General features: G+C 40.6%; 1 protein-coding gene across 7 annotated transcripts in view; it reads right to left on the bottom strand.

Moving 5' to 3' along the window:
- MCF2L2 (MCF.2 cell line derived transforming sequence-like 2) overlaps positions 1 to 24,085 on the bottom strand; it is a 299,932-nt gene that overhangs the window by 211,290 nt on the left and 64,557 nt on the right. For all 7 annotated transcript variants that reach the window (XM_055409620.2, XM_055409628.2, XM_055409637.2 and 4 more), the window contains exon 3: positions 13,394 to 13,508. In XM_055409620.2, the coding sequence (XP_055265595.2) occupies positions 13,394 to 13,508 (115 nt within the window). The remainder of the gene's footprint in view (positions 1 to 13,393; positions 13,509 to 24,085) is intronic.

Below are 24,085 nucleotides of genomic sequence, written 5' to 3'. Positions count from 1 at the left end.
AGTCATGTATGGATGTGAGAGTTGAACTATAAAGAAAGCTTAGTGCTGAAGAATCGATGGTTTTGAACCATGGTGTTGGAGAAGGCTTTTGAAAGTCCCTTGGACTGCAAGGAGATCCAACCAGTCCATCCTAAAGGACATCAGTTCTGGGTGTTCATTGGAAGGACTGATGCTGAAGCTGAAACTCCAATACTTTGGCCACCTGATGCAAAGAGCTGACTCATTTGAAAAGACCCTAATGCTGGGGAAGACTGAAGGCAGGAGGAGAAGGGGACGACAGAGAATGAGATGGCTGGATGGCATCACCGACTCAATGGACATGAGTTTGTAAAAACTCTGGGAGTTGGTGATGGATAGGGAGGCCTGGCGTGCTGTGGTTCATGAGGTCTCAAAGAGTAGGACACGACTGAGCAACTGAACTAGTTTCTCTTGCCTGCAGAGACATATCCAAAAAAACTACAAATACTATGTCAAAGAATATATAGTCTATGTTTTCTTCTAGGAGCTTTATGGTTTCAGGTCTTACATTTACATCTTTAATCCATTTTGAATTTATTTTGTGTGTGATGTGAGAGAGTAATCCAACTTGATTCTTTTGCATATAGCTATCCAGTATTTCCAGCATCACTTGTTTAAGGGGTTGTCTTTTCTCCATTGTATATTTTTGCCTTCTTTGTCATAAATTAATTGCCTATTTGAATTCAGGCTAATTTCTGGGATCTCTGTTCTGTATCATTGATCTATGTTTCTGTTTTGTTCCTGTATTATACTGCTTTGATTACTATAGCTTTGCAGTATAGTTTGAAACCAGTGTGTATAATCCCTTCAGCTTTGTTCTTCTTTCTAAAGATTATTTTGGCTATATGGGGTCTTCAGTGTTTACATACCAATTTTAGAAAACAAAATTGATGAACCTTTACTCAAACTCATCAAGAAAAAAAACAGACAATCTAAATTAATAAAGTCAGAAATGAAAAAGATGTTATAACCAATACCACTGAAACATAAATGATCATAAGCAATTACGATGAGCAAATATATGCCAATAAAATGGACAACCTAGAAAACATGGACAAACTCCTAGAACTGTACAATCTCCCAAGACTGAACAATGAAGAAACAGAAGAATGAATAGACTTTTACCAGTAGTAAAACTGAATCAATAATAAGTAAAATTCCCAGAAAACCAAGTCCAGGATCAGATCACTTCACAGGTGAATTCTATCAGACATTTAGAGAAGAGATAACACCTATCCTTCTCAAACTATTCCAAAAAATTGCCCAGGAAGGAACACTTCCTAACTCACTCTATGAGGCTGGCATCACCCTGATACCAAAACAAAGATATCACCAAAAAAGAAAATTACAGGTTAATATCAGTGATGAACACAGATGCAAAATTCATCCAACAAAATATTAGCAAACCAAATTCAACAATACAATAAAAGACTCATCCATACGGTCAAGTGGGCTTTACCCCATGAATGCAAAAATGATTTAATACCCAAAAGTCAATCAATGGACAAAGGACAACCTAGAAGAAATGGAAAAATTCCTAGAACTGTAAAATCTCCCAAGACTGAACAATAAAAAAAAATTTCATACCAATTACCAGTAACAAAATTGAATCGATAAGAATATTAATATGGCATATTAACAAATTAAAGAATAAAAATTATATGATCATCTCAATAGATTCAGAAAATGTTTTTGACAAAATTGAACATCCATTTATGATTTTAAAAAGACTCTCAACAAAGTTATAAAGGGGACATAAAGGGGTTATAAAGGGGATATACTTTGACATAACTAGAGTTATCATATGATCCTGCAATCCCACTCCTGGGCAAATATCTAGAGAAAACCATAAATTGGAAAGAGACATGAGCCCCAGTGTTCACTATAGCACTCTTTACAATAGCCAAGATGTGGAAGCAACCTAAACACCTATCAACAGATGAATGGATAAAGAAGATGAGATATATATACACAATAGAATATTATTTAGCCATAAGAAAGAATGAAATAATGTAGCAATATGAACAGACCTAGAGATTATCATACTAAGCAAAGTAAACCAGACAAAGGAAGACAAATCTCATATATCACTTATATGTGGAATCTAAAAAAAAAATTATACAAATGAACTTATTTATAAAACAGAAATAGACCCACATACACAGAAAACAAACTTATGATTACCAAAAGGAAAAGGGGCAGGGGGATAAATTAGGAGTTTGGGATTAACATATACATGTGTGTGCATGCTCAGTCACTCAGTCAGGTCTGACTCTTTGTGACCCTATGGACTACAGTGCATCAGGTTCTTCTGTCCGTGAGATTCTCTAGGCAAGAATAGTGGAATGGGTCGCCATTTCTTCCTCCAGGGGATCTTCCTGACTCAGGGACTGAACTCCTGCATCTCCTTGCATTGGCTGGCAGATTCTTTACCACTGAGCCACCTGGGAAGCCCCAACATAGATACACTACCATATATAAAATAGATAACCAACGAGGGCTTACTGGATAGCACAGGGAATTATAATCAATATTTTGTAATAACCTATAAGGGAAAAGAATCTGAAAAAGAAAAGAGATACACACACACACACACACACACATAATCACTTTGTTTTACACCTGAAACTAACACAACATTGTAAATCAAGAGAAGCAAAGTGTTAGTCGCTCAGTTGTATCCTACTCTTTTCGACATGGACTGTAGCCCACCAGGCTCCTCTGTCCATATAATTGTCCAGACAAAAATACTAGAATGGGTAGCCATTACCTTCTCCAGGGGATCTTCCCAATCCAGGGATTGAACCTGGTCTCCTGCATTGCAGGCAGATTCTTTACGGTCTGAGTCACCAGCATAGCCCTGGAACTCGACTTCAATTTTAAAAAAAATTAAAGCTCACAGCTAACACCATACTCAACCATGAAAAGTTTAATGCATTTCCTTCTGCAATCAGGAACAAGACAAGAATCACTCTTGCCACTTTTACTCAATATAATATTGGAAGTCCTAGCCACAGCAATAAGACAGCAGGGAAAACGAAAAGAATCCAAATTGGAAAGAAAGAAGTAAAACTCTGTTTGAAGATGACATGATACTATACATAGAAAATCCTAAAGATGCCACCAGAAAACTAATGGGGCTCATCAATGAATTCAGTAAAGTTGCTGGATATGAAATGAATATTCAGAAATCTGTTGCATTTCTATACACTAACAAGACTCTGATGCTGGGAAAGATTGGGGGCGGGAGGAGAAGGGGATGACAGAGAATAAGATGGCTGGATGGCATCACCGACCCAATGGACATGAGTTTGAGTGAACTCCGGGAGTTGGTGATGGACAGGGAGGCCTGGCGTGCTGTGATTCATGGGGTCACAAAGAGTCGGACACGATTGAGCGACTGAACTGAACTGAACACAAACTACCAGAAACAGAAATTAGAAAACAATCTCATTTATAATTGCATCAAAAATAAAATAACTAGGAATAACTCTAACTAAGGAGTTAAAGGGACCATACACAAAAATAAACTCAAAATGAATTAAAGATCTAAATGTAAGACCAGAAACTATAAAACTCCTAGAGGAAAACAGGCAAAACACTCTCTGACATAAATCACAGCAGGATCCTCTAAAACCCACCTCCAAGAGTAATGGAAATAAAAGCAAAAATAAACAAATGAGACCTAATTAAACTTAAAAGCTTTTGCACAACGAAGGAAACTATAAGCAAGGTGAAAAGACAACCTTCAGAACAGGAGAATATAATAGCACACGAAGCAACTGACAAAGAATTAATCTCAAAAATATACAAGCAGCTCCTGCAGCTCAATTCCAGAAAAATAAATGACCCAATCAAAAAATGGGCCAAAGGACTAAACAGACATTTCTCCAAAGAAGACATACAGATGGCTAACAAACACATGAAAAGATGTTCAACATCACTCATTATCAGAGAAATGAAAATCAAAACCGCAATGAGGTACCATCTCATGCCAGTCAGAATGGGGGCTATCAAAAAGTCTACAAACAATAAATGCTGGAGACGGTGCAGAGAAAAGGGAACCCTCTCACACTGTTGGTGGGAATGCAAACTAGTACAGCCACTACAGAGAACAGTGTGGAGATTCCTTAAAAAACTGGAAATAGAACTGCCATACGACCCAGCAATCCCACCGCTGGGCATACACACTAAGGAAACCAGAATTGAAAGAGACACATGTACCCCAGTGTTCATTGCAGCACTGTTTACAATAGCCAGGACATGGAAGCAACCTAGATGTCCATCAGCAGATGAATGGATTAGAAGGTTGTGGTACATACACACGATGGAATATTACTAAGCCATTAAAAAGAATGCATTTGAATCAGTCCTAATGAGGTGGATGAAACTGGAGCCTATTATACAAAGTGAAGTAAGTCAGAAAGAAAAACACCAATACAGTATACTAGCGCATATATATGGAATTTAGAAAGATGGTAATGATGACCACATATGCAAGACAACTAAAGAGACACAGATGTAAAGAACAGTCTTTTGGACTCTGTGGGAGAAGACAAGAGTGGGATGATTTGAGAGAATAGCATTGAAACATGTATATTATCATATGTGAAACAGATTGCCAGTACAGGTTCGATGCATGAGACAGGGTGCTCAGGGCTGGTACACTGGGATGACCCTGAGGGATGGGATGGGGAGGGAGGTGGGAGGAGGTTTCAGGATGGGGGAACACATGTACACCCATGGCTGATTCATGTCAATGTATGGCAAAACCACTACAATATTGTAAAGTTATTAGTGTCCAATTAAAATAAATTAAATTTAAAAAAAAAGGAGTTAAAGGGTCTGTACTGGGAAAATTATAAGACCTTGATGAAAGAAGCTGAAGACAATACAAACAAATGGAAAGATATACCAAGTTAATGGATTAAAAGAATTAGTATTATGACAGTGACCAAATTACCCAAGGCAACCTACAGATCAATACAATCCCTATCAAAATACCAAGGCCATTTTTCACAGAGCTAGAGCAATTATCCTTTTTATAATCGATAATACCACTGAGTAAGAAAAGATTCCAGATATTTACAATCATTGGAACCTATGAATTCAAGCAAGAGGCTGTGTTTTGAATGTCTAAAAAACCTGAATTATCTGAAAAGAGAAATTGACCCCGACCTCACAGAATAGATGACAAAAAGGCAGAATATAGCACAGTATTCTAAAACAATCACCTAAACAAAAGAACAAATGTCTTATACACACTAAGTCATTCTACTAGGGAGAAATGTCAGACTCCCTGGTTCTTACATACAGAAGAACAAGAATCTGGCATATTAAAATTTTTTTCCTATCCTCTAATATAATGAACTCCGGGAGTTGGTGATGGACAGGGAGGCCTGGCGTGCTGTGATTCATGAGGTTGCAAAGAGTCAGACATGACTGAGCGATTGAACTGAACTGAACTGAATATAATCCATTCAAATCCTCCTAGCATATAAGACTTACTTGCCAATATCAAACATTTATTCATAATAAATCTATGGGATATGCTCTAATTTTGAGCCTCACTTGTGTGCCCAAGGTCTGGTCTCTCAAGGTATCCTTCCAGAGGGCTCTGAAGCAAATTCATCCATCTTGTACAAGACAACAGCCCAATAAGACTCCCCACTCTGAACCTTTATCCTAGAAGTCGAGTGAATGATTCCATTTTCCTGATTTGGGGGAGCAATTCCACAGCCAGACCAGGAAACAACAAAACTTGCCTTAGCTACTCAATCAAAGCAGCACTTTTCCTATTTATAGTATTTAAAACTACTTAAAATCAGGGGCTTTTTCCACTGCCTTTATAATAGTAAGAAGCACAGATCAAACTCACTTCTCTGATTAGGCTAGTTTTTAAAGCTGACAGATTGTTATAATCCCATTCAGTCTTTCGATACAAAGGAGCAAGTCTCTTTAGAATTCACAGGCCAAATAATAATGCTGTCCTCCTCCCCTCCTCCCAAAGTAGAAATGTCAGACAGCATTCTATGAGATCAGTTCAGTTCAGTTCAGTTCAGTCGCTCAGTTGTGTCCGACTCTCCGCAACCCCATGAATCACAGCACGCCAGGCCTCCCTGTCCAGGATACGAATCTTCTCAAGGACTATTCATCAGACTCTATGGGAGGAAAATGGACATGGAAGAATTTTTCAAACTTAAATAGGCTTCTCAACAGATTCATTATAGAAAAAGACCTTTAGAAATAGTAAATAATCATAAAATTCAGTTATAAAATATGACTCTTGTTTCTATCTAATAAAAGTAACTTCTCCAATCCCTCTCAAGTAATGAACACATAACTGTGAGTAAAACAAAGAAACAAAATAGAGGAATAGGGTAATAAAAATGTATGCTTAGTTACACAAATACGATTTTTAGAAAAGCAATTGGAATTTTTAAAACGTTGGCCATTTCTTTGCCTCAGAATATTTTACTAATGCCTTTTCAAACCACTCAGCTACAATCTGTAGCCACTGAAGACATGTTTAAAATGAGACCTCAATTCCATGTGCCTAGACGTGTAAAAGCATAAAGATCTAATTGTGAATAGAATTCCTAAAGCTAAGGATCACGGCTGGTTCCTCACTCTCCTTCCCCCCTCCACCAGTCCCCAGTGCCTGTCCCTTCCATCCATCCCCTTCTGTCTAGTCCTCTTGCCCTCAGGCAGCTCACCCCCTCTTCAATTTGCACCTATTCCAGTGGTCATGTATGGATGTGAGACCTGGACCACAAAGAAGGCTGAGTGCCAAAGAATTGATGCTTTTGAGCTGTGGTGCTAGAGAAGATTCTTGAGAGTCCCGAGAACAACAAAAAAGTCAAACCAGTCAGTCCTAAAGGAAATCAACCCTGAATATTCGTTGGAAGGACTGATGCTGAAGCTGAAACTCCAATACTTTGGCCACCTGATGCAAACAGCCAACTCATTAGAAAAGCCCTTGATGCTGGGAAAGATTGAAGGCAGGAGGAAAAGGGGGTGACAGAGGATGAGATGGTTGGATGGCATTACCAACTCAATAACCATGAGTTTGAGCAAACTCCAGGAAATAGTGAAGGACAGAGAAGCCCAGCGTGCTGCAGTCCATGGGGTCACAAAGAGTCAGACATGACTTAGAGATGGAAAAACAACAGGGCCGAAGCCCCTAACTGGTCTCCCTTCCTCCCTTCCTCCACTCCTTGTGGCCCATCCTGCACACCACCACCACATTCATCTGGCTGCAATTTCTTCTCTTTTTTTTTAAATTTATTTTTTTTTATTTTACAATATTATATTGGTTGGTTTTGCCCTACATTGACATGAATTCGCCCCAGGTGTACATGAGTTCCCCCTCCTGAACCCCCCTCTCACCTCCCTCCTCCCTTTATCCTCCCTCTGGGTCATCCCCACACACCAGCCCCGAGTAACCTGTAACATGCATTGACCCTGAACTGCTGATTCGTTTCACATATGACAACATACATGTTTCAATGTCATTCTCTCAAATCATCCCACCCTCACCCTCTCCCACAAAGTCCCAAAGACTGTTCGATACAACTGTGTCTCTTTTGCTGTCTCGTATACAGGGTTATATTTCCATCTTTCTAAATTCCATATATATGTGTTAGTATACTGTATTGGTGTGTTTCTTTCTGTCTTACTTCACTCTGTATAATAGGCTCCAGTTTCATCCACCTCATTAGAACTGATTCAAATGCATTCTTTTTAATGGCTGAGTAATACTCCATTGTGTATATGTACCAAAGCTTTCTTATCCATTCGTCTGCAGATGGACATCTAGGTTGCTTCCATGTCCTGGCTATTATAAACAGTGCTGCGATGAACATTGGAGTACATGTGTCTCTTTCAATTCTGGTTTCCTCGGTGTGTATGCCCAGAAGTGCGATTGCTGGATCATATGGCAGTTCTATTTCCAGTTTTTTGAGGAATCGCCACACTGTTCTCCATAGTGGCTGTACTAGTTTACATTCCCACCAACAGTGTAAGAGGGTTCCCTTCTCTCCACACCCTCTCCAGCATTTATTGCATGTAGACTTTTGGATAGCAGCCATTCTGACTGGTGTGAAATGGTATCTCATTGTGGTTTTGATTTGCATTTCTCTGATTATGAGGGATGTTGAGAATTTTTTCATGTGTTTGTTAGCCATCTTCATGTCTTCTTTGGAGAAATGTCTGTTTAGTTCTTTGGCCCATTTTTTGATTGGGTCATTTATTTTTCTGGAATTGAGCTGCAGGAGCTGCTTATATATTTTGGAGATTAATCCTTTAGCAGTTGCTTCATTTGCTATTATTTTCTCCCATTCTGAAGGCTGTCTTTTCACCTTACTTATAGTTTCCTTTGCTGTGCAGAAGCTTTTGATTTTAATTAGGTCCCATTCGTTTATTTTTGCTTTTATTTCCAATATTCTGGGAGGTGGGTCTTGGAGGATCCTGCTGTGATTTATGTCGGAGAGTGTTTTGCCTACGTTCTCCTCTAGGAGTTTTATAGTTTCTGGTCTTACATTTAGCTCTCTAATCCATTTTGAGTTTATTTTGGTGTATGGTGTTAGGAAGTGTTCTAGTTTCATTCTTTTACAAGTGGCTGACCAGTTTTCCCAGCACCACTTGTTAAAGAGACTGTCTTTTCTCCATTGTACATTCTTGCCTCCTTTGTCAAAGATAAGGTGTCCATAGGTGCATGGATTTATCTCTGGGCTTTCTATTTTGTTCCATTGATCTATATTTCTGTCTTTATGCCAGTACCATACTGTCTTGATGACTGTGGCTTTGTAGCAGAGCCTGAAGTCTGGCAGGTTAATTCCCCCAGTTCCATTCTTCTTCCTCAAGATTGCTTTGGCTATTCGAGGTTTTTTGTATTTCCATACAAATTGTGAGATTATTTGTTCTAGTTCTGTGAAAAATATCGTTGGTAGCTTGATAGGGATTGCATTGAATGTATAAATTACTTTGGGTAGTATACTCATTTTTACAATATTTATTCTTCCAATCCACGAACACGGTATATTTCTCCATCTATTAGTGTCCTCTTTGATTACTTTCACTAGTGTTTTATAGTTTTCTATGTACAAGTCTTTTGTTTCCTTAGGTAGATACATTCCTAAGTATTTAATTCTTTTCACTGCAACAGTGAATGGAATCGTTTCCTTAATTTCTCTATTTTCTCATTATTAGTGTATAGGAATGCAAGGGATTTCTGTGTGTTGATTTTATATCTTGCAACGTTACTGTAATCATTGATTAGCTCTAGTAGTTTTCTGGTAGAGTCTTTAGGGTTTTCTGTGTAGAGGATCATGTCATCAGCGAACAGTGAAAGCTTTACTTCTTCTTTTCCAATTTGTATTCCTTTTATGTCTTTTTCTGCTCTGATTGCTATGGCCAAAACTTCCAGAACTATGTTGAAGAGTAGTGGTGAGAGTGGGCACCCTTGTCTTGTTCCTGATTTTAGGGGAAATGCTTTCAGTTTTTCACCATTGAGGATAATGTTTGCTGTGGGTTTGTCATATATAGCTTTTATTATGTTGAGGTATGTCCCTTCTATTCCCACTTTCTGGAGGGTTTTTATCATAAATGGATGTTGAATTTTGTCAAAGGCTTTCTCTGCATCTATTGAGATAATCATATGCTTTTTATTTTTCAGTTTGTTAATGTGGTGTATTACGTTGATTGATTTGCGGATATTGAAGAATCCTTGCATTCCTGGGATAAAGCCCACTTGGTCATGATGTATGATCTTCTTAATGTGTTGTTGGATTCTGATTGCTAGAATTTTGTTAAGGATTTTTGCATCTATGTTCATCAGTGATATTGGCCTGTAGTTTTCTTTTTTTGTGGGGTCTTTACCAGGTTTTGGGATTAGGGTGATGGTGGCCTCATAGAATGAGTTTGGAAGTTTCCCTTCCTCAGCTATTTTCTGGAAGAGTTTGAGTAGAATAGGTGTTAGCTCTTCTCTAAATTTTTGGTAGAATTCAGCTGTGAAGCCGTCTGGACCTGGGCTTTTGTTTGCTGGGAGATTTTTGATTACAGTTTCAATTCCCGTGCTTGTGATGGGTTTGTTCAGATTTTCTATTTCTTCCTGGTTCAGTTTTGGAAAGTTGTACTTTTCTAGGAATTTGTCCATTTCTTCCAGGCTATTCATTTTATTGCCATATAATTGCTGATAGTATTCTCTAATAATCCTTTGTATTTCTGTGTTGTCAGTTGTGATCTCTCCATTTTCATTTCTAATTTTATTGATGCCATTTTTTCTTCCTCAGAATGTCCAATGGCCCAGTCTTGCTCACTGTGCCTAAACTTCTTAACTTGGCGGAAAACACTTTGCCCAGTCTGTTCCCAATTGTCTATCCAGGTCTCATTTCTCACTACTATCTGAAAAGAATCCTCACCCTGTTATGGACAACCTCGATAGTCTGTAACTCCCTAAACAAGCTCTATTTAAAACTTCAAAATCCAGGGGGTTGGAAATAGAAGTCAAGTCACTTGCCCCAGGTCACACAGCTAGCAACCATGGAATCTGGATTTCAATCCAGGTTTGAGATGTGTCCAAAGTTCTTAAACACCATCCTGTTCTCTCTGAAATGTCCCTCTCTGATCTATATGTGGAAATCTCATCCATCCTTCAAGGCCACTTCACTCCTGAAGCTTTCCTTGTTTTTTTCCTGTCTGAAGTGCTTCTTCTCTCTTCTGAGCTTTTGTAGCATTTTCTTCACATATTTCAAAAAATATCATAACAATCATGTGAGATTCAGGATATTGTTGTATGGTCTTGTGGTCCTTTATGGCATCTAATATATCTCTCTACACACTGATGGCACTCAGCAAAGATCTGATAAAAAATGAGCTGTGGGAAGCCTTTCAGCACTCACCCAACCCAACCACAATGAGAGATCCTTATTAATTTCAGGCACACTGTGCTCCTTTCTCTGCCCTGAGCATCCTGTCTTTCTCCTCTTCTAGTGCATCAGTTGTGCATACATTCCTTGTTGTATGTCATGCCACCTGCCTATAAAACATTGTGCAACCTGGGAAAAGTTCTGGTGTCTGGTAACCACTGTAACATTTAGGAAGATGCAAACTGTGATAAATAGGAATCATAAAAAGGAACAAGAGTGGTTTCATTCTTTGGAACCTGAAATGGCAACTGGGAAACAAAGTTCAGGTCAAATTCTCCTTTCAGGCCTTCTTACTCATTGTCTCTGTTTTATGTTGAAAGGAACAAGGGGTGGGGCAGTGAGCTAGTATGAACAAATGCCAGGAAGAAGAAAAGGGGAATAACTGGTCAGACAGCCACTCTTTCTCAAGAGACAAACTGCATTCTAGGAAAGGAAAACACTCCCAAGTTTACATGAAATTATACAAGAGCACAGAGCAGAAAAGGTAAATCAGGCCTAAATAGTAGCCCCTTGATTTTTCTTTCTTTTTTTTTTTTGGCCTGTGAGATAGGGTTTCTACCCCTTAATGCTTTCCCTCCACACTGGGTCATGTGGCACTCAATGTCTGGTCCTCAGTATGGCAGCTCAGGAAAGGCTGCAAATACAATATGAAAATGACCCATTTAATTTAGCATATGACTCCATCCACTGAGTCAGTAAAATTAGATTGTAAGTTTAAAGCAATATAATGATAATGGGGAAGAGGCACTTCTACCTGTTACCCACATCTCTGCTCACCCTCTTGCATGTTGGGCCTCACAGAAGTTGCTAAACTGATAGGTCAATGTTCTAGAAGGCAACTGAGCCAAAGAGGGAGACCAAGTTCAACTCCCTATAACTCTGGGAGGAAAAGTCAGGAGTGAGAAGTGGGGTTCCCCCCTCTCTCTCAATGTCCTGCTTCTCACCATATAACAAACACCCTTTGATTGAAATGAACCAGATCAGAACTGGAAATTCCACCAACATTACTTCTTGAGAACCTACCATGTGCTGGGCTAGAAGGAAAAAACAGAAAAGAAGCACTGGCCCCTATTCTTGAGTAGTTCACAGTCTAATAGGAGAAGCAGAAATAACTTCCATATACCATGGCATTATACAAGGGGTACTGTGGAAATAAAGAGTCTGTGAGAGCAGAATTGGGGTCAGGGCTAGTTTCCTTGAAGAAATGAGATCAGACTGAGGACTGATGATTTTGCAAGAGTCAGCCAGGCCCAGAAGGGTGGCAGAGGTGTTCCTGCAGAGAGAATCATGTAAGCAAAGCCCAGAGATGTATAGCATCCTTCTCGCAAACCAACAAAGCCTAAATCCTCTCCTGTCTATATAATGTCTACAATACTCTTGTATCAGAGATAAAGAACAAGGTAAAATATAATTTAAGCACTGACTTTTGAAGAAATGCACTAAAACTAAATCCATAGCTTTCTCTGAAGAAGAAAGAAAGGTAAAAAAAAAAAAAAATCTCTTAGAGTGGGTTTGGTTAAAGCAAACTAATTAACTTCCTAATCTCAGCCGATGGGATCAGGCTCCAGGTGGACTTTCAATAACAGAATTTACCTCTAAATCATATGAGGCAGATGGAAAGCAAGCAAAACAGCACACCCCTGGCTGTTGTGTAAACTCCTAACCACAAAGCATTTAAGTAAGAGACAGTATCATAAGCAACACAAACCCATGGAGGGTAGGGCCTTTATGGACTAAGTCTGCTCCCCAGGGAGTTTGGACTCCACAGTCAGCTCCACCTCTGTCTGTGAAATATTTGTCGCCAATATGAACTCTGTCCCACATTCCATCCCTAGGAGACCTGGCTATTTATTGACTTGGTGGCATAAATATGTGAGACTTGGGCCCAAGAGGGTAGAAGTAGCAGACGCCCCAAAATATCTCTGTTTCGATTTCAGCTATAGGCACAGTTTTTATTTCTGGACTTTTAGTTTCCTTGCTCTGTGACTTACTTTCTCCATCTGACAATAATAGTTATAAAATCTACCCTTAAATTCCTTATTTAGGGGAAATAAATGAAGTGACTCCTAACTTGGCTTGAGCCTCCTGAGCAGCAGCCAGGTGTCTTAGACAACAGGCCCCAGGAAACCAGGATCACCTTAATCTAGAGCAATGAACCTGAAGGAACAAAATCAGCGTTAGCTAGTCAATCAATTTTTCATTCACTTAACAATGTTTATTAAGTATTTCATATGTGAACATCATAATAAAACTGGTGCTCATGTAACTTTGTTTTCTAGTCTCTTTCCACATCCCTTGTTTTGACTGATGCATAAGTGAAATTGGCCATAACACAGCAGTGTGAGCTGGGCTTATGGAAGATCCCATCCCAACCCAGTACTACCACAAGGGAAATTCAGGATAAACTCAGTGACAAAGAAGGTAGCAGAGTACTGTGTTCAGCTCACCTGGGGACACTAGTTAGGTAGGTCATGACATTCAGGAAGTCTTCATCTGGGATGTGCTTGAACCCCACAAACTCTGGAAGAGTGATGATGGGGGCACCATCTTTCCCTCGGCCTCCTGCAACAAAAATGGGTAGTCAAGATGTTAACAAAATGTTTTCACGTCACACCTCTGCAGGTAAAGGACTCAGGCTAATATCAACTTGAGATGTGCATCAGTCTCCCCCTTTTTGGTCTGTATTATTTTAGAGCAGGAGGTGGGAAAGTTGACACTGAATTATCTCGAACAAGCCTCTCTTCTTCAAGCTCGTTCAGGGGTGTTGTGAGAATTCAAATTTTTGAACCCTTTGAAGATAGTTACTATATAAAAGACAACACTGATTTATTTTAGTATAGGTGGGATAGTAAATAATGCCAACACAGATACACAATGTTGCTCTTCATTTATGTAGTTCAGTTCAGTTCAATCACTCAGTTGTGTCTGACTCTTTGTGATCCCATGAACCGCAGCACGCCAGGCCTCCCTGTCCATCACCAACTCCCAGAATTTACCCAAACTCATGTCCATTGAGTCGGTGATGCCATTCAACCATCTCATCCTCTGTTGTCCCCTTCTCCTCCCACCTTCAATCTTTCCCAGCATCAGGGTCTTTTCAAATGAGTTGGTTCTTTGCATCAGGTGGCCAAAGTATTGGAGTTTCAGCTTCAACATCAGTCCTTCCAATGAACACCCAGGACTGATCTTCTTTAGGGTGGACTGGTTGGATCTCCTTGCAGTCCAAGGGACTCTCAAGAGTCTTCTCCAACACCACAGTTCAAAAGCATCAATTCTTCTGTGCTCAGCTTTCTTTATGGTCCAACTCTCACATCCATACATGACTACTGGAAAAACCATAGCCTTGACTAGATGGACCTTTGTTGACAAAGTAATATGCTTTTTAATATGCTGTCTAGGTTGGTCATAACTTTCCTTCAACAAATATCAAATGTAAAAGTGTACAGTGGTTAAGAGAGTTGGCTCTAGGGACTTCCCTGGCAGTCCAGTGGTTAGGATTCCATGCTTCTACTGCAGGGGGCACGGGTTTGATCCCTGTTTAGGGAACTAAGATCCTACATGTTGTGCAGTGTGATCAAAAAAGAGAAAGAGGGAGAGAGTTGGCTCTAAAATCAGACAACTTTATTCAAATTCTACTTTACCACTTAATTTCTATGTAATTTTATGTAAGATACTTAATCAAACAGAAGTTTCCTTTTATATAAAAATATGTATATATGTAATAGGAATATTACCTATACCTTCCTCAAAAGGTATTGTAAGGATTAAGTGAGAACATATATGAAAAGCACTTTAGCAGACTATTTATTATAAATAAGTGCTCCATAAATGGTAACCTTTATTATGGTTATATTCTTGCAAGGCAAGGGTTCCCTGGTGACTCAGACGGTAAAGAATCTGCCAGCAATTCAGGAGACCAGGGTTCAATGTCCGGGTTGGGAAGATCCACTGAAGAAGGGAATGGCCACCCACTCCAGTATTCTTGCCTGGATAATCCTCATGGACAGAGGAGCCTGGTAGGCTACAGCCCATAAGGTCACAAAGAGTTGGACAGGACTGAGTGACTAAGCACACATTGTTAAGCACATTCTTGCAAGGCAGCTACCCTTGAATAACTCATAAACAGATATAAGACATCCCTGTGAGAACAAAAGCATAAAATAAGTATTTTAATATTTTATTCATTAAAGCAGATGCCACTAGATTAAATAGATTCTATTTCCCAATCTCTTTGCAGCTAGATGTACCCACAAGACTATGTTCCAGCCTCACGGTTCCCAAACAGGGATGCAGAGTGAACTCACAAAAGTGCCAAGAGTATTTTAAATTTAGAGGGAAAACAGCATATGCCATGCTTGCTACTAGCTTGCAAGTAGTTTGGAATTTCAACATTAAATTGTGCAATATTCTTTTGAATGGCATTACATCTTTGGAGAACTGAGGGTTTGGTGGCTGCTGGTGTTAAAAGCAACTGTAATAGGAAAATCAGTGTGGAACAGGATTTCAAGTGGTGATATCCAGACTGATTCCAAGGTCTGAGATCACTGTGGTTCTCTAAAAATGAAAGTTAAATCTGACTTTTTCTTTCAACTGTGTGTATCTGTTTTTTTTCAAACAGCTACTAAGTTATCAGGACATATAGACTTAAGTTGTTTAACCTGTCAGGTATTGCTTTTGGTCAAAAAGGGCTGTGAAAAACTGACTGAGCTGCTAAGGCACAAGGACTAAGGAACTTCGAGCATCTGTGCCCCAGGCAGAGGGACATGAGCCAAAATGCTGGGAGCACCTTCCATGCTGTGCCCATGGAGGGAGGCTACTTCCAGTGGAATGCAGCTCCCAAGTGAAGCCAACTACAAATGACTGTACCTATTTCATATATCTAACGCAAGAGTTATCAGTGCATGGTGTGGTTTAACAAGGACTGCATGATTACTGCGGAGAAAGCAATGGCAAGCCACTCCAGTACACTTGCCTGGAAAATCCCATGGACGGAGAAACCTGGTAGGCTGCAGTCCATGGGGTCGCTAAGAGTTGGACACGATTGAGCGACTTCACTTTCACTTTTCACTTTCATGCATTGGAGAAGGAAATGGCAACCCACTCCAGTCTTCTTGCCTGGGAAATCCCAGGGACGGGGGAGACAGGTGGGCTGCCGTCTATGGGGTCGCACATTGTCGGACAGGACTGAAGCTACTTAGCAGCAGCAGCAGCATGATTACTGAGGGTGTGGAATCAATGAAGAAATAACGGGAAAGGGAGACTGAGAGAAGCAAAGGCAGGCACCTATCCTAAGGAGACAGACTCCTGGCCCGCTCTATGGAGAATCCAGGTCATGTCACCAGTCTATCTAATGGCGGAGCCATTAAGATCATCCAACCCACTCTGCTGCTCTGAATCCACACCTGGTATCTTCCGATTACACTCTGATATCCCATGTACATTTGTTTCAACATTTGTAGCAAACGTGAGTGTTTCTATCATGGAAAGAGTAAGTCAGCACTGTGGTTTTTCTACACAAGTCTCTTGTATGTATTGTTAATGTGAGTCTTGGGCTCTCAGAGACCAATCACTCTGTGTTATTTGTCTCGATGACCAGTCATCTCCGGGAAATGCCTCTTGATTAATCCTATATGCTTAAAAAAACAAAAGATACCTGCAGATTAGGTGTTTGACAAGGCAATGGAGCTATCTTGTTATATTGACTGGAAACAATCTAGGTTAGGATGCTATCCCATGGATGGAGGAGCCTGGTAGGCTGCAGACCATGGGGTCGCTAAGGGTCGGACATGACTGAGCGACTTCACTTTTCACTTTCACACATTGGAGAAGGAAATGGCAACCCACTCCTGTGTTCTTGCCTGGAGAATCCCAGGGACGGGGGAGCCTGGTGGGCTTCCGTCTATGGGGTCACACAGAGTCGGACACGACTGAAGTGACTTAGCAGCAGCAGCAGCAGCAGCTTTCAACTAAAACATATTCTTCTTCTTTCTAGTTTCACAATCACAGGGGTTTGCGAGAAATGTGAATTAAGAGAAGTTACATGTTGAGTAAGGCTAAATTTAGAATGCATTATAACACTATACTAGTTGTATAAACAATATCTGTCAAGAAAATGGCTAAAACATTTCAAGGAACCAAAACACTGTAAAATATTCATAAGGATATACCTTTTCATGATTTAAACTTTTCATTAACTAAAATTAAATGTATTCATGCCTAAATAGAGAAAAATGGGTGGAATTTTCTCATATCATGGTTAACACTGAGAACAAACACCAGAAAGTCAGGGGGTTAACTGGGGACACCACATGCTATTAACCTTTAGTCTGTTAGTGTTAGAGGCAGAAGCACCAAGGAAACAAAACTGGGCCTCCATCCATTATAAGGCAGTAAGTGCCACCTTGTGAGGAAGTGTGGAAATGCAGAAGGAAGAAAGACTGAAGCAAAGAAGCCCATTTAAGGAAGGTAAATAAAATCAGACTCCTAGGAACTAAGTACGATGGTGACTTAATAAAATAAACTTTAGTCCTCTGGTATCATTTCTGTACATTAAGAGGACTGATCTTATTGCAGAAAATACTAGCATTATTTGGCATACATAAGACCATTCCCTTCAGGGTCTGGGTTTAGAGGAGAATTTAGAACACTGAGAAATCCCATAGGAAGATGGTGAAGAGCAACAGTGGGAGAGACAGTGAGATGATTACTGCTATTTGCCTCTCAGCATCTATTTTCCCTTTTTCTTCCCCTCTCCTCCAAAAACCTGATAAATAAATAAATCATGAATCAGGGGACTGGGGATCTGTTCTAACTTACTTTGGCCTAACCTAAGAAACACATTATTTAAGTGTATAAGCCCTTCAAATAGTGTTTCCTCCTGTTGTTATTTTTTTTCACAACAGTAAAAGATGCTTATCAGTTTTCACAATCAATAACTGGACAAAAAATAAAAGATAATTACAATCGCAGGCCATAATGGAAACATGATTAACTTAATAATATAAAATAAATGCATACAATTTCAGGGGTTAATTAGAGTGATGTGGTAAATGGAAGCACACACACACATGTTCTCATCTGCCCAGCCAGTCTATGTGTTTCGGTTGGTGCATTTAATCCATTTACAGTTAAGGTAATTATAGATGAATATGATCCTGCTGGGCTTCCCTGGTGGCTCAGGTGGTAAAGAATTCGCCTGCAATGCAGGAGACCTGGGTTCTATCCCTAGGTTGGGAAGATACCCTGGAGGAGGGCATGGCAATCCCTTCCAGTATTCTTGCCTGGAGAATCCCACTGATAGAGAAGCATGGTGGACCACAGTCCATGGGGTCACAAAGAGTTGGACATGACTGAGCAACTAAGCACACACACATGAACCTACTGGCTTTACCAGGAGGCACTAGTGGTAAAGAACCTGCTTGCCAGTGCAGGTAGACATAACAGACCCGAGTTCGATCCCTGGTTTGGGAAGATCCCCTGGAGGAGGACACGGCAATCCATTCCAGTATTCTTGCCTGGAGAACCCCATGGACAGAGGAGCCTGGCAGGATTCAGTCCATAGGGTCACAAAGAGTTGGATACAACTGAAGCAACTCACACGAATGCACACATGTATGATCCTATTGTCATTTTCTTAATTGTTTGCAGTTTATTTTGTGTATGTCTTTTCCTTCTCTTGTGTTTCCTCCCTGGAGAAGTTCCTTTAGCATTTGTTGTAAAGCTGGTTTGGTGGTACTGAATTCTCTTAACTTTTGCTTGTCTAGAAAGTTTTTGATTTCTCCCTCAAATCTGAATGAAAGTCTTGCTAGGTACAGTATTCTTGGTTGTAGGTTCTTCCCTTTCATCACTTTAAATGTATCATGCCATTCCCTTCTGGCTTGTAGAGTTTCTGTTGAGAAATCAGCTGATAACCTTATGGGAGTTTCCTTGTATGTTGTCATTTTTCCCTTATTGCTTTTAATATTTTATCTTTGTCTTTAATTTTCATCACTTTGATTACTATATGTCTTGGTGTGTTCCTCCTTGGGTTTATCCTGCATGGGACTCTCTGTGTTTCCTGGACTTGGTTGACTATTTCCTTTCCCATGTTAGGGAAGTTTTCCCTATTATTTCTTCCAATATTTTCTTGGGTCCTTTCTCTCTCTCTACTCCTTATGGGCCTCCTATCATGTGAATGTTGGTGCAATTAATGTTGTCCCAGAGGTCTCTTAGGCTATCTTACTTTTATTCATTCTTTTTTCTATATTCTGTTCTGTGGTGGTGATTTCCACCATTCTCCCCTCCAGGTCACTTATCTGTTCTGCCTAAGTTACTCTGCTACCTATTCCTTCTAGTGTATTGTTCATCTCTGTTTGTTTATTCTTTAGGGCTTCAAGGTCTGTGGTTAATATTTCTTGCATCTTCTCCATTGTTTTCCTGAGATCCTGGATCATCTTCACTATCATTATTCTGAATTCTTTTTCTGGAAGGTTGCCTATCTCCACTTCACAGGGTTATTTTTCTGGGGTTTTAGCTTGTCCCATTATCTGGGACAAAACCCTCTGCTTTCTCATCTTGATTAATTTTCCATGATGTGGTTTAGGTTTAGCTGCTCTTGAGGCTTCCCTGATGGCTCAGTGGTAAAAAATCTGCCTGCAACGCAAGAGACTGCCTTGAATGCAGGAGACATGGTTTCAATCCCTGGGTCAGGAAGATCTCCTGGAGGAGCGCATGGCAACCCACTCCAGTATTCTTGCCTGTAGAATTTCATGGACAGGGGAGCCTGGCAGTCTACAATACATAGGGTCGCAGAGGTTGACATGACTGAAGCAAATTAGCACTCATGCATGCTGCGGGACGTGGTTCTTCTTGTTTCTTCTGTCTGCCTCTGGTGGATGAGGCTAAGAGGCTTGTCTAAGCTTCCTGATGGGAAGGACTGGTGGTAAGAAAAACTGGGTCTTACTCTGGTGAGCAGGACCATGCTCAGTAAAACTTTAATCCAATGATCTGCTGATGGCTGGGATTGTACTCTTTCTCTATTAGTTGTTTTGCCTGAGGTGACCCAGTCCTGGGGTCTATGGGCTTAATGGCAATCTCCAAGAGGTCGTATGCCAAGTGGCCCCTTTCAGGACTGCTGCTGCCAACGCCCATCCCCACAACGAGCCACTGCCAACCCACACGTCCACAGGAGACCCTCCAACACTAGCAGGTAGTTTTGGTTCAGTCTCCTGTATGATCACTGCTCCTTTCCCCTGGGTCTTGGTGTGAAGATTTTGTTTGTGCCCTCCAAGACTGGAGTCTCTGTTCCCCCTAGTCCTGTAGAAGTTCTATAATTAAATCCCACTGGCCTTCAAAGTCATATTCCCTGGGGATTCCCAGTACCTTTGCTGGATCTACAGACTGGGAAGCCTGACATGAGGCTCAGAACTTTCACAACAGTGGGAGAATTTCTCTGGTATTATTGTTCTCCTGATTGTGGGTCACTCACCTGGTGGGTATGGGATTTGATTTTATCGTGATTGCACACCTCCTACCATCTCGGTGCAGCTTCTTTGTCTTTAGATGTGGGGCGTCCTTGTTTTGTTGCTGTTTCACCATCCTCCTGTTGATGCTTGTTCAATAGCTAATTGTGATTTTGGTGCTCTTCCAGGAGGAGATGAGTGCACATCCTTCTACTCTTGAACCAGAAGCTTCCTGCTATTATTTTTAAAGGGATTAAAATTCTTATTGTAAATGGCTACATGATACAGTTCTGGAATGAAACAAAAGCAGAAGGTTACTGATAGCTCTAGGAAAGTTATTGCTCTCTTGGTAAAAGGAACAGAAGCCAGCATTGCTTCTTTTCCTTCTTCCTGCTTTGGATACAGATTTGATGTCTGGAGCTGTAGCAGCCATCTTAGGGTCAAGACTTACCTCCAGACCTCCTATTATGCATTGAGTTGGCCAAAAAGTTCATTTGGATTTTTCCATTTGGTCAACCCAATATTTTAAAAACAAACATATCCTATAGTCTATGTTTTCTTGTAGCCAAATACTCTGCTAAGCACTATCCTTAAAACAACCCACTTTACAGATGAGAAACCCTGCTCAGAGCAGCCTACTAATTGTGTTGGAATATGAACCTAGATTGTCTGAGTTCAAAGGCTAGTGTCTTCATCACACTAACCTGTTTATATTTTATTGATTCCTAGCTAAGTGCCTAAACTTAGAATATCCAAAGTTCATTGGGGAACATACAAGTTGTATTCCATGGTCAGAGCCACCAGATACCCTACCCCTGTCCAATATCCAATTCCTGCTGATGGCCCTGTTGGTATCACCATCCAGATGCTTCAAACCATCTGGCCACAAATCTGGGTGAGGCATCATGCAATGAGCCCTGCTCTTCAACCAGCCAGAGGAGCACACTCACACAGCACAGCAGGCCAGGCACCTGTGGCCTCACTGAGAAAAAGGTTCCATCCTCTCTTTCACAGCATCCCTTGTTGATGGGGGCTCTGGTTCTCCCTAGATCTCAGTGGACTCTATAGATAAGTCCGCAACTGGAACATCTTCACCCTGCTTGTCTGAATCAGGAAAAGTGCTGTGACTCAGAGCAGAGGCCAGGGCTGGGCTGCCATGGAAAAACTCTAACTGAGGAGATTCCTGTTTTACAACCACAACTACCCAGGCACCCACAACAGCCCCGTTGCTGACATTTGCTGCCTGTCAGGTAAAGAGGGATGTTAAAGATGAAAAGTAGGCCTGCTAATTCAAAAAAACCCTGCTGACTCAGAGAACCCCATGGCTGCTGATATTTTTCTTGATTTGTAGTGTGGCAAATTCTATCACAGCTAATCCATGCTTCTCTCTCAAAGGAAGGGCAACCTTGAGGCAACAAGCTGACAAGCTCAGAAATGAAAGGATTGCCTTTGTCCAGTCAAAGTGCCTTTCCTAAAGCAGAGGTATCCTCTTGGGCCAGTGTGAGTTTTCAGTTCTATGTTCTACATTAAACAGTGACAGTTATCTCTACTTCTGACTTAACTGTGATATTATATACTCTATCACTGTATGGTTTTGGTCCCTTATAAAAACACTGTCATATTGAAAACATGTTTATAATATAAAAATAAACACTTTTGAGGGATTAAAATATATCAGGAAAAAAGAGTAAACATTTAATTGGCAGTTGCAATATTAAGCATTTTTCATACATTATGCTTTAATCCTCAAAATGATGATGATCCTATTTATTACACAAAGTGAGGAAACTGAAGTTTAGACAAGTAAATTACCCAACATGATACAGTCGGTCAGTAGCAGAATCTAACCACATCTAGGGCTATCTGGTACCAGTTTATAATTTTCCCTAAACTGCCTCTAAGAAATAAGCATAGAAAAAAATGCCTCAAAGTTACTCGAAAGCAATAACTTTGGATATTTAAGTGTACCAGTCAGCCACTGGATTCCTTTCCCAGATGAATCATTGTGTAATTTTATATGCTAGAATTATGAACTGAGTTGAAGCATTACAGTTTTGGTATAAGACTATAGGAATCTACCCTGCCCACCCCATTGTCCATCCCAGACCTTGATGCATGTTGGCCTCGGGCTTTCTGTGACACGGGGCCATAGCAGCAGTTGTCAGAAATCCAGAGCCAGTCCCCATGCTGCCTTCTGTTGTGCATGGGGTTCCTAGGATGGTTCCTAGGCTCACTGCGGGAAGTTATGACACTGCACCTGCAGGAGGCTGGCCAGGCACTGATACCAGAGTCAAGACAGTGGTGCCTAAACTGGAGATGTGGGGAGAAAGGAGTCCACCAGCCTCACAGGACAGACCAGGAGGACTTAGATCATTTCAACCTCAGCAGATATTATGTTCTAGCCTCTGTTCTAAGCATTAGCAATATAGGAAGAAATTTTTTAAATGTGGTTGTTTGGTTGCTCAGTCATGTCCAACTCTTTGCAACCCCATGGACTGCAGCATGCCAGGCTTCCCTCTCCTTCACCGTCTCCTGGAGCTTGCTCAAATTCATGTCCAACTGAGTCAGTGATGCCATCCAACCATCTCATCCTCTGTTGCCCCCTTTTCCTCTGGTCCTCAATCTTCCCCAGCATCAGGGTCTTTTCCAATGAGTCAGCTCTTCGCATCACCTCATTTAAAAATGAGAACCCTGTATTTATGGAGTTTTCAGTGACAATCTAAACAATGACCAATGTGGGAGGAAGAGCAGAGAGTTCCCTAGAATGTTCTGCATTGTGTAAGATGTTCCCACCTAGGACACCAGCTGTGAAATGTGGAGTGATATCCTAATATTGGCAATTGAATTGCTCTCAAAGACAGTAGGAGAGAATAGGAGTTTGTTGTTGTTTAGCCACTAAACCGTGTCTGATTCTTTGCAACCTTATGGAAGGTAGCCTGCCAGGCTCCTCTGTCCATCAGATTTCCTAGGCAAGAATACTGGAGTGGGTTGTCATTTCCTTCTCCAGGGGATCTTCCCAACCCAGGGATCGAACCCGGATCTGCATTGGCAAGCAGATTGTTTACCACTGAGCCACTTGGGAAGCCCATGAGGAGTTTGGGGTAAACTAAAAAAGATTTAGAGAAAGGGAAAAAAATGTGATGGTTTTTGCATCGTATTTTGTACAATAAAATTCAAGCCAACTGCCCATTCTCTCTGTGATATAACTAAGATGACTTTGTTGCCTTTTTTTTTTTATAACAGATATAAAGGGAGAGTGACTTGCCACCTTATTTCTCTGTGATATGTGCTGAGGACATCTAATCTCATTAACCCATGCTTCTAAGAAAGGTTTAACTATAATTCAGGATTTGGTCTGTACTTCCAGTTTCAGTAAAGTCATGTCACTCTGGGCTAAGAGAATAAAAAAGAATAGTATTCTAGTAATGGCAAATTTTCAGGGTTATACCTATGCTCAGAAAATTTCTAGCATTTAAAAATTTTTTTTTCTTTAATTTTTTATTGTTTTGGGTCTTTGTTGCTGCATACAGGCTTTCACTATTTGTGGTGAGCGGGGGCTACTCTTCATTGCAATAAATGGGCTTCTAATTGCAGTGGCTTCTCTTGAAATTTATAGCCTTTGATTAATGTTGCTGCCTGCTGCCAAGTCGCTTCAGTCATCTCCGACTCTTTGTGACCCCATAGACGGCAGCCCACCAG

The sequence above is a fragment of the Moschus berezovskii genome, chromosome 1 (genome assembly GCF_049115385.1).
Source record: "Moschus berezovskii isolate FMDL1 chromosome 1, NW_MosBer_1.0, whole genome shotgun sequence".
In the NCBI taxonomy this organism is placed as follows: Eukaryota; Metazoa; Chordata; class Mammalia; order Artiodactyla; family Moschidae; genus Moschus; species Moschus berezovskii.
The sequence above is the reverse complement of the archived record's forward strand: the minus strand, read 5'-3'. Positions and strand labels throughout refer to the sequence as shown.